We start from the raw sequence: 11,209 nt of genomic DNA on the forward strand, positions 1-11,209 counted from the left end.
CCATCCTCAGAGTCCAAGAGCATTTTCTGGGGCAATCTGCAACTCGTGCATTGAGGGGAGAGAGAAACTATTGAGCAGTAGGATGTGTGTTGGGAAGAGGATGAGCCCTTGATAGCTGGGTAAGGTGCTGTGCTGGGCTGGCTGGTGCCACACGTGTGAGGAGCAGGATCCCCTTTGGGGGTGCAGCCCTCTCCTCCCCTGTGCCCACCACTGACCTGCTCCTCTCCTTTTTCCCAGGGTGCTGAGGATGCCGAGCATATTTTCCTACCAGAGTGCCGAGGTGGATTGGTGTGAGAGCAACTTCGAGCGCTCGGCGGTGATTGCCGAGTACTACAACACCGTGAGTGGCTGAGGGAGGCTGGGGCCGGCTCCAGGCACCAGGAGCTGCTTTTGGGATCCAGACAGGATGGGACATCCCTGTTTTCTTTCCTCCTCCTCGCTCCTTTGAACTTCCTGGTGCTGGAGGGTGCTGGTATGGGGAGTGTATTCTGAGCTCCAGGTAAATCATGGGACTTGTTGCTTGCAATGGTCGCTCCCCAGAACGTGCTGGGGTCAGGGGCACTTCTGTGTTGTGTGCATGGGGTTGATTCCCAGTGAGAAAACTCTGGCAGAGCTCCTTCGCAGCCCAGATCTGTGAGATCCTGTTATACCAGTCCTGCAGCTCTGCTGCCAACTGGGGTAAGTCCCACACAGGGCTCATATATTCCAGCTAAACGTACAGGAGTGGCAAAATGAGAGGCAGCACTTCCATGAACAGTGTCAGGCAGGTTGGGAACACGGAACTCAGCACAGAGGGAAGCTGGAGCATGAGCCAGTTTCACCTCCTGTGATCCTTTATCACCCAGGCTGCATCCAGTGCCAGTGCCTTGGCTGGAGCATCCATATCTGCCTGCAGAGGACTGGGAGATAAGCAGCCTCTCTAAGCATGTCCTGCTCACTCAGAGCAATTAAAGGCTCCCAGGGTGTGAGGCATGTGGATTTACAGCCTTCCACAGGCCTTGTTTACAACTTTTGGCGATTGCTGTCTAACACTAGAAGATCTTGTTCTCATGGAAATGGCTCTTCCTCTTTTTTTAAAGCATTTCCTGTTTTTAATAAATTACCTGTAATAACGATAATTCCCCAGCCCGAGTCCTGCAGGCTCCAATCACCCCGCCAGGGTCTCAGAGGAGGGGGCTGTGTGTACTCACTGCTCTTTGAGGCACTCAACAAAGAAAGATCTGCCAGTCCAGACCAAATCCTTCTTCCCTGTGGCACCCAGCTAGGTGTTTTGTGCTGTTTGCTGTTTACTGCTGCTGCTGCATGGGCTCAGAGGTGCAGAGCAGGGCATGATGAGCAAGGAGATGCAGAAATCACTCAATACTCACATCAACATCTCAGATTTCAGGGTTTGGAGCAACCTGTGTGAGTGGAACATATCCTGCACATGGCAAGGGGTAGAAGGAGATGATCTTTAAGGTCCCTCCCAATCCAAACCATTCTAAATGCAGCTGGAAGTGCCCAAAGCCTCTGGGTTTGAGAGAGTGGCTGCTAACACTGGAGAGGGGCTGATTGCCACCAAGAGCATGAAGCCTGAAAGTGAAGGTTTTGGTTTTGGTGTGAATTCCTTCCTTCCAGGAGATAAATTTGCCTCATGTCCTAGTTTGATGCATAAGGCAGCATTTTTTAAACAGGTCTTTGGAGCTGAGACACCATTGACACCAGACTTCCAAAGTAGCTCATAGCCCTTATCACACCAACAGCTACCTCGGGAGCTCTTCAAAAGCACTTCAGTGTCTGACTCCTCTGCTGGACACCAACTGGTGTGGCCAGATGCATGACTAATTCTTGTAGGCCCTTTAATTCCTATAAAACATTAACTCTCAGCTGCCTGGGTCATTTTGTGGCACAGGTTTCTAAATTCTGTGGCTACTCCTGAAAATCTCACCCAGGTGCCCAGTCCTCAAGGGAGACCCCTGCTAGCCACAGCCATGTCCCAGGTTTCCACTCCACACCACTGGGCTTGTTAGGATGAATTCTTACGGTGTGGGACTCAGGCACAGTGAGGAAAACCCATCAAATGCATGTCTCAATGCAGATAAAAAGGAGTGTGATGCTGAGGGACAGAGGGATAGGGACAAGCAAACCCTACAGGATTTTTTCTCAGCAGTTGGACTTGCCCTTGTTCTCCTCTGTATGGCACTGGGCACCTCTTCCTCAGCAGAGAAAGAGCTTTTTATGGTCCCTGCACTGATGTCTGTTTTGCCAGGCTCAGGAGATCAGCAGAGTGCCTGTGCAGGAAGGGAGGGAAACAATTCTGTCTTAGGATGTGACTCCTGAGCAGCAGGAATCTAACCCTGCCATGTCAGCTGCCGGCCTTAGGCTGCCTGGTGACCTCCTGCCCACACAAAGGGTGGCAGAGGAGCAAACCCTCCTAAAATCTGCCATTATCTGAGCATCTGACAACAGCCCCAAGGCTGTGCCATGCTCAGGGCCAGACCTTGTCACCAAAAGTGGGCAGGAACATCACTGGCATGGGCATCACCCCTTCCTCAGCAGCACAGCCTGACTGGCACTGCCTGGGTCCCTCCTTCAGCCAGCACAACCTGTTTGGCACTGCCTACATCCCATCCTTGGCTGGCACTGCCTGGGTCTCACCCCTGCAGCAGCACAGGGACCCCCATTCCTGCTCTGGGATCAGGATCAGGCTCCTTGTGATGTGCCCTAAAGGGGGGGATTATAGAAATCTGAGCAGGCTGAGTTCTGTAGCTATCCCTGCTGGCTGCATCCTGCAGATCCAGCTGGGGCTCAGGGCACTATCCCAGGTGTGATCCTAACAGCCTGCATCTTCTCTTCTTCTCCCCATTCATTTGTTCCCTACATTCAGGTTGCTGCCTCTCTGCAGCAAGCATTATTGCCCTGAATTAATTATACCAATATTTACCTCAGTGTCAATTTTCTGGAGTTTTAGGCTAGCTGGGAACCCAGCCAGCTCCTACCCAAGTCTCCTGGATCACTAAATCAGCAGGGTTTCCTCACAGAGAATCCTCTTCAATGTCTTCCCCCCAGCCCTGCCTGGGGCTGGAGCAGAGCTGCTCTGTGCCAGCAGCAGCAAATGTGCTGCTGGGGATTGCTCTGTGCCAGCCACACTCTCTCAGGCCTGCTTGGCTTGGATGCTTTTTATTGGAAATAAGCACCAGGGGTATGAGAAAAGAATGTAAACAGTACCTTTAAGTACCTAATAATACATGGTGGCTCATGGCTGGATGCAGTTCTGCAACAAAGCTCTATTTATAGTGACTCAGTGACCCAGAAATTTATTGTCTTCTGGCTGCTCAGGGGAGAGCAGAATTGTGCTCCAGGAGGGTCATCAGTCAGGGGCTTGTCTTTCTACCCTCCTTTCTTTGCTGAAATGACTGATCCAAGATGCTGATAATGACACCCACATCCTCAGCAGTGTCTCTTTGCAGCAGCTCTGATGCTGCTCACACCCAGAGTGTGGAGCTCCATTGGGTGGTGAAATAAAGGGTGCAGATCTATCAGAGAAGGGCTCAGTGGATGTGTGGGTGTCCTGGCCCTCTCATATTCTCACTAATCCCATGGCTCTCTTGCCTGCCCAGAAAGTTGTGCCCAGGATGCTGCAAGCACCCCAAACTGCTGCTTTCTACCCCAAAGCAGCAGCATTGTAATGTCAGCACCTGCAGCCTCATCCCCTACAACACAGGCCTGGCTTTAGGAACTTGCTGCACAGGTCTGGAGAGCCTCAGAAGTGTTCACTTCTGTCTCTGGCCCTGTGGGCTCCTCTGTCAGCTAAAGCTGCTTTACTGTGAGTGAGAATGAACTCCCTGGCACGAGTCCTGCGGAAACCTCCTTCCACTGCAGAAAGGGCCTGGCTGGAGCATTCATTCTGTGAATTCTGTGAATTCTGTGAGTGAGGAGCAGCCTCTGCTGCCATTGCACTGCTGCTGTGCTTAAACCAGCACCTTCTCCCTCAATCCATATCAGAGGTTGATCTCACCTGTCACAGGTGAAGGTTCTGTCCCTCTGTCTCAGGCTGGAGTTGCAGAAGTTGGGCTCTTCCCAATGATCCTATTTGTGCACCAGGATTTGAGCCATGTTGCTGATCCCAGACTCGCTTCTGTCCTAGGAAAAGAAGCAATAGTTGGGTTCAGCTGAGACACTCAGAGTAATAACTCACATTTATTGGGGAGTGGGACAGGCTGGGAGCTCAGGCAGGAGGACTCTCACATGTCCTATCCCACCTTGGCTCCAAAACCACTCCCTTATCTCCCCGACATCCCGGGCAGAGGGAGCTGCTGCCTCCTGGCCAGTGTGAGCAGAGAGGCTGAAACAGAAGCTGTGCTAGGGGGTCCCAGCCTGAGCAGAAACTCCAGAAAAACTTCTAATAGCTGTCCTGGGAGCAAAACCTTCCTAAGCACATCTGAGATGGAGCTTGCCACATCCAAGAGGGAAGACAGAAAGTCAGCATTTACAAATCAGAGTGATGAAAACCTCGTGTTCCCCACGGGGGTGGGAGCTGTCCCCTAAACTCCCAGCTTGGCTGCTCTGCAAGGAGTCCCGTTTATCTTCCTGACCCTATTGGCACGGTTCCCCTGGTTATCCCTCCCCTCTGCAATCTGATCTTGCACATCTCGTCCCGAGTTAATGAAGTGATAACACAGCTATCATGTAATTAATGGCGCTGTTGCAATGCCCGGTGCTCAGGGATGCAGGGCTCTCCTCTCCCGCGTTTCCCCACTGACGTGCGTGCTGGCACTTGCACTCTCCTGACTTTTCCCCAAGCGTTTTCTCTCTCCTTGCTATCCCTGCTTGCCTTCCAAAAGCCTCCTTAATCATTTCAAGGGAAAATAAATGTTTGAAGCATGGCTGTTGCTTGAACACATGGTTTGATTTCTCAGTCGTTTCTGAACAATTTGACCTCGAGGGTGCAAGTGGGAGCAGCACTTCTCTTTTCATGGCTGGAATGGGAATTGGCCTGGATTTGGCTCTAAGCACCTATGGAAAACAAATACATTCAGCCAGAGAACTGCTGCTAATGGGAGCATCAACTTGTCTCATGGAAGCCTTAGTGAAAATCAAGATGAATCTCCGGTGTTTAAGGGAATAGAGACTTCACATTAGGCATGAATTGTGTTTCCCTCTGGAATAGGAGAGGGTGTGTTCCAGAGAAATGACAACATCCCAGTGATTTGCAGCCCTGTTACCATAAACTGGGATCCCAGGGGATACCAGCACCGATTTTGCAGTTTACCTGGTACTGCTGGAGGGGGGAGACTCCAGCGGTGGATGCCAAATTCCAGGGGTGGGGTCTGGGTCAGCCTGGAACTGGAAGATGAAAGGAAAAGGATTGTCAGGCTGAGATAAAAGTCATCCTGGTGCTCTGCCAAATGGCACTTCAGCAGATGGCTCCAGAGCCCCAAAGAGCTGTCTGGCAGGTAAATGCAGCACCACAATCCCAACCTTTCATAAGCAAGAACCATTTTTACTGGGGAAGCTGTGCTTCCCAGTGATATCCCTTCCCTGAGCTTGCAAAGTCAGATGAAAAAGGCAAGGTAGGAACCCACAGATGGTAATTAAATTAGTTCAGATTTCCCTCCCCTATGCTGCAGGGTGGAGCAGGCCTGGCCCAGCAGACAGGTCCAGGCTTTGAGCACTCACTGCTCCTCCCCAGTTCCCTTATTTTGCCCATCAGCATCTCCTCTCTCTGAAGCACTGGCACCTTCAGCCACTCCAGTAAGAGCCCCAGCACCATCCCCTCTTCCCCAGCACCATCCTCTCTCCCCAGCACCATTTCCAACTCCCCAGCACCATTCCCAACTCCCCAGCACCATTCCCTAGTCCCCAGCACCATCCCCTCTTCTCCAGACTAATCAAAGTCCATCAAAGAAGGAATTTTGCAGATTTGGAAACCAGAGCAAAATAATTCCTCTGTGTTCATTTGCCAGGTGTGTTTAGAGAAGGTTTATGACCTCATGTAATTACCAGTGTCCAGAACAGCTCCCCTCTCCAGGCCAGGTGGCTTCACACCTGACACCACAGGATGTCACCTCAGTCCTGCCTGTTCCCACCTACTGATGTCCTGCTCATCCTTCTGCTCTCCACCACACCCACTCCCAGGTCAGGATGTTTTGCTGACCATGCCTTGCTGTGCTGGCTGAGCTCCTCACACCCTTCCAACCCATCACAGGGGAATCACTGCGGGCTGGAAGGGTCAGGAGCCATCCAGGCAGCTCCAGGAGGGTCTGGGTTGACATGAGAGAGACATGGCTGCAAACAGATTTGTTGGAGACACCAGGCAACTGAAGATAAACCAGCATCACCCAAACGGGACACAGCAGCTCACCCTGGGCTTGCTGGCCCCAGAGGGAGGACAGAGGTGTCTGCAGCCAGTGCTGGCTGCCACAGCAAGAGCTGCCCTTCCAGTTCCAGCCTGGCTTCTGGAGAAACACCTCTGCCCTCTCTCTGTGCCAAGAACAACCCCTGCTTCCTGCTGGAGATCAGGATCCTCCTCACACACAGAGATACTCAGGCACGTGGTGGGATGGGGCTTGCCCAGGAGCTGAGTGTGCCTCTTGTTTTTCAGATCAGCAATGTGAGCTTCTTTGTGCTGTCTCCTGCGCTGCTGTACCTCAACAGGCAGTACTGCCAGAAGAAGGCTGTGCCCCTCTACTTTGTCTCAGGGCTGCTCCTCCTCGTAGGTGGGTGCCAGTATTGTGGGAAAACCAGACAGGTTGCCAGACTATTCAACATGAGACCTTTGGAGGGTCTCAGTGGCCAAAGCACAGGGAAAACTCGGGTAGGCAACCAAGCAGCCAGGTGTGTTTGAAGCCTGCAGCCCATGGATGCTGCCAGCTGTGGATATGCAGCTTCCAGCCCTGTAATCCCCATGATGTGACTGGACAGACTCAGTCCAGGCCCCTTGAACACCAAAATCCATACCTTGATCTTCAGGAATGGTGGATCTTCAGGAACCGCCCCCAAGAACCTCCTAGGGCAGGTGGGAGCATGGAGCTTTGTCATCTCAAGGTGCCCTTGCTCCTTGCAGGTCTCTTCTCCATGTACTTCCACATGACCCTGAGCTACGTGGGACAGCTCTTGGATGAGCTCTCCATCCTCTGGACACTGGCTGTGGCTTATTCCTTCTGGTACCCACAGGCTTACTTCCCCAAGTGCATCAAGACCAGGTATGACCAGAGGGACATGGTCAGGCTCTGAGGGGAGGGATGGGACACTGACACTGAGCTGTAGTGACCCACAGATCTCCCAGGTCCCCTGCAAGGGGTCAGCTCTGAGGTCACTGAAGGGCTTTAGGACCAGGCCCTCCTTCTTATGGTACTGACAGAGGAAAAGTCAAAACCCTCCTGTGCCAGGCTCCTCTCAGCTGGAGCTGTTTGTGTCACTGCACAGGAAACTTTGCATAGAGAATTTCAAAATTAATTAGGAAATGAAACATTCCTGAACATTAACACTCAATTACTCAGGCTGTCAATCTATTCCAGCATCCTCTATCATCCACAGAGAGCTTTCCCTCAAGGCTGAAGGGATTTCCCATAGGACAAGATGGTTACACCCCTCATTTCAAGGAGGGCTGGCTGGGCTGGAGGAGCCCAGCAGAAAGGATGGGGCCACTGGGAGGGCATGAACCAGCAGAAACGGGGACCCAGCAGGGCTTTACTCAGAGGATGTCCCCTCCTGGCTGGAGCCCTCTGAGCCAGCCCAGCTCCTTGCAAAGACCTGCTCCAAGTCTGCTCTTCCCATGCTGAACAGGAGGTCACCAGGAGTTCACAGAGGAGACACAGCTGGGGGAGAGCAAGGGACTTGGGAAAGGATTTGCATGTGAAAGGCCCCTCTGAGCCCTATTGTTGCTCAGGGAGCCCAAACCGGTGTTTGCGCAGGCCTGCCTGGCAGCCCTTCCCTGTGCAGAGCTCCCTGCCTGTGCCTCATCCCTGGCACCACCAGGAAAGTGCAGGAGCTGCCTCCTGGGCTGTGCTCCGGCTCTGTCACAGACCCACTGGGGGCTGCTACCTCAGCCTTCCTGCAGGACCCACAGACACAGAGCTCAGCCGCATGCAAACAGAAGGGAGGTGCTGGAGAAGCTTTGTCCCTCTCAGGACCTTTCCCATCCTTACCCTCCCCTCCTGTGAGTCCTGGGGGCACTGACACTCTCTCCCAATTCCCCTCAGGAGGCATTTCTTCTGGCTGACTGGTATCACCACTGTGATCAGCACCCTGATGTCTTTTGTCAAGCCCACCCTCAATGCCTACGCTCTCAACTGCATCGCCTTCCACCTGCTGTACCTGACCTGGAAGGAGCTCAAGAAGTAAGGAGGGGGCTCAGGGGTTACCTGCAGGTCCAGCTGTGCTCCTGCTGGGCAGTGACTCTGCCCTCAACAGTGAACTGAGCCCAAGTCTTCACCAGCCACCTGTACTTGGGAGGGACCAGGCAGAAGCCCAGTGGGCACTGGGGTACAAGAAGGGCACCTGGCCCAGGTGGCCGTGTAGAATGGGGACAACCCATAGGACAGTGGTGGAGTCATCATCCCTGGAAGTTTTCAAAAACCCTGTGGATGTGACATTTGAGAACAGGGTTTTGTGCTGAGCATGCTGGTGGTGGTGGGTTAACAGTTGGACATGATGATCTTAGAGATCTTTTCCAACATTTACAGTTCTATGAGTCCATGATTCTCCCCCTTGGCTGCCATCTCTGCAGCTCCTTCCCCTTTGTGGGGCATTTGGGAACTAGTGTGGGACTGGGAGAACCCACCGGGGTCTGAAGAGAAAGACAGGAGTGCTTTGGCATTTCCCAGCATCATCCTCACACCCAGAAAGTCAGAAATCCTCTCCCCAGAGCCACACTTCTCCAGTTCCTGTGGAATTCTGAGGAATACTCTCCAGAAGGAGCTTGCTGGGGTTTGCACTGCTGCATGTGCAGGCAGGAACCAGCCTTCTTTAAAACTCCCTTTCCTCCCAACACGATTACTCTGCTCCCTGTCCCTTGCTGTGTCTTCCAGGTGCAATGACAAGCGTGTTCACCGGATGGCCGCGGTCATGGTGATGTGGTGGGCACTGGCCATCACCAGCTGGATCAGTGACCGCTGGCTCTGCTGGCTCTGGCAGGCCATCAACTTCCCCTACTTCCACAGCTTCTGGTAAGGGCTCCAGGAACCCCAGCCCAAACATTTCCTGGGCTGAAAAGTCCACAGCAGAGAAAATAGATGAGATGAGACACTCTTTCCCCACCCTCTCCTCCTTTCCTGTCACTTCCTCACTCAGCCCAAGGATTCAGCCCTAACCACTGTTTAATGTCCCTCTCCTCCTCCACACCAGCCAAGCACTGTTTTGCAAGTGAAATGGCTCCAGAAGTCCCTTCAGTTGGGCTCTCAAACGGCTGTGGCTGCTCCCGGGCTGCTGTGTGAAGTACAGCGTCCTAGGGGTTCTTTTAGCAGCCAAACTGAAAGGCAGGGCTTTGCTTGGACCTGACATTTTAGTGCCTGCCCAGGTGGGGCTGCAAGTGCTGCACACTCAGATCCATCCCCACAAAGCACTGGGATGGACAATACAGCCAGGAAATGGGGAATGGTTGGAATGAGTCCCCTGTGCCACCCCAGCCCCGCTGCACCAGGAACTGTCCCCGGCCCAGCTCACAGAGCTCTGCCAGGATTTCCCTTTAGGCACAAACCCTGCAGGACACACACTCCCTGCAGCTCTTGTGGGACCTTTGGGGGCTGCAGCCTCAGAGTGACCATGCCATGACCCTCTGTCCAACACACATTTTTGGTTTCCTTGGCAGGCACGTGCTGATAGCCATGTCCCTGCTGTACTGCTGCCCGCTGGTCATCTACTTCGACGTCAGCTACGAGATGCCCTCGTTCAAGCCAAAGCTGGAATACTGGCCCAGTGACTCGTGGCCTGTTGTGGTGCCCTATGTCACCCTGGAGGAGCCCCACAAGCAGTGCTAGAGCTGGGTGCCCTCAGGCCTCCCTGGGGCACGGGGTGTGTGATGCTCACACGGGGAACATCTCGGTTGTGTTCCTTCTGTTCCTCAGGCAGGGGCAGCGTGGTAGTGGAAGGGGCAGGGAGCAGCTGAGGCCTCGTGATGCTGGGCATGAAGCAAGGTGGGAGGCCACAGGTGCCTCGGAAGGCTCTGCTCAGACTGGTGTTCAGGGAGCTGGAGAATTCCTCCAGCAGATCCCCATGAGAGGGGGAGGGACACGGTGCTGCTTCTGTGTCCTCTGTGTTAGTCAAGCACCAGCACCCCTTGCTGACAAGGGCACAGCGGAGAACACTGAAGCCAAACTGGTGACAGCTGGGTTTGTTGGGGCTGCTCTAATTATTATTATTATTAACTCTATTTATTGATGTTTGTGGTCTTACTCAGGACAGCTGTGCATTAAAGCTGTGGACGCTGACTTATACTGAAGCCCTTTTTTTTTTTTCCTCTGAATGCACCACATCCTCTTACCTGCCAGTCACTCCCATAGACAGGGTGGCCAAAGCTCTTTCTGACCCAGGGAGAGCTGTTTATAAAGAGAAATCCTGGGTGAGAGCCCAAAAGAGGCTCTGCTGGTCCAGATCCCGGGGTACCCTGCCCAGGCTCTTCCCCTTCCTCAAACCCTAGTGCCCCTTGTTCCTCCCCTGCTCTGAGTTTCCAAAGGCCACAAAGGTAACTTGGAGACTCCTCTGCATTCTGGAAGGGCTGTCTGGGGGCAGGATGAGGCAAGAAGCCAGGATGGTCAAAGCTGGCTGAAGGAGGGGATTGTCCCACTCTCTGAGGGTCCCTCCCAGCTCAGGATGTTCTGGGATTCTTTGATTCTATGACATTAGATAAAAATGTCATCACCTTTGCAGGAACAAAGAGATGTAGAGCTTTAGAGAAAGACACTGCTGTGCTTTGCAGGTTGTCCCTGCTGTTGCTCTCACAGCCATAGGACACTCTCCTGTTCCCTAAACCTTGCTGCTCACAGTGGCAAGCTGAGCCTTGTGGTGGGTTTGGGTCCTGGCCCAGCCTGCAGGGACTGTTACTGGGGAGCACCGAGGCTGGCAGGTAGCTAAGGCTGGCTCCCTGCAACGCAGCCACACCAAGGTAATGTCACTCCCGGGACCATTTTTGGGCCCTGGCCAGTAAAGCAACAGCAGAAGCACTCTGGATTTTATCTCTGAGGAGAAAGGTGATGGGCAGTGCCTTTTTCCACGGCCACGAATGCCTCGT

General features: G+C 53.3%; 1 protein-coding gene across 1 annotated transcript; it reads left to right on the forward strand.

The window, feature by feature from the left end:
• The first annotated feature begins 247 nt into the window (after positions 1-247).
• On the forward strand, positions 248-9,959 carry ACER1 (alkaline ceramidase 1). The gene is made up of 6 exons (XM_041482219.1): positions 248-340; positions 6,584-6,698; positions 7,046-7,184; positions 8,184-8,321; positions 9,012-9,149; positions 9,791-9,959. The coding sequence occupies exons 1-6, from the start codon at positions 248-250 to the stop codon at positions 9,957-9,959; spliced, it is 792 nt and encodes a 263-aa protein (XP_041338153.1).
• Positions 9,960-11,209: the final 1,250 nt, after the last annotated feature.

Source organism: Pyrgilauda ruficollis, unplaced genomic scaffold, assembly GCF_017590135.1.
Source record: "Pyrgilauda ruficollis isolate IOZ18807 unplaced genomic scaffold, ASM1759013v1 scaffold115, whole genome shotgun sequence".
Lineage (NCBI taxonomy): Eukaryota > Metazoa > Chordata > Aves > Passeriformes > Passeridae > Pyrgilauda > Pyrgilauda ruficollis.

Excerpts from the sequence above, each read along its gene's own strand:
- ACER1 (XM_041482219.1), top strand. The coding sequence starts at position 248 with ATGCCGAGCATATTTTCCTACCAGAGTGCCGAGGTGGATTGGTGTGAG. Across the intron at positions 7,185-8,183 it reads CCCAAGTGCATCAAGACCAG|GAGGCATTTCTTCTGGCTGA; the intron begins GTATGACCAGAG and ends AATTCCCCTCAG. Across the intron at positions 8,322-9,011 it reads ACCTGGAAGGAGCTCAAGAA|GTGCAATGACAAGCGTGTTC; the intron begins GTAAGGAGGGGG and ends TGTGTCTTCCAG.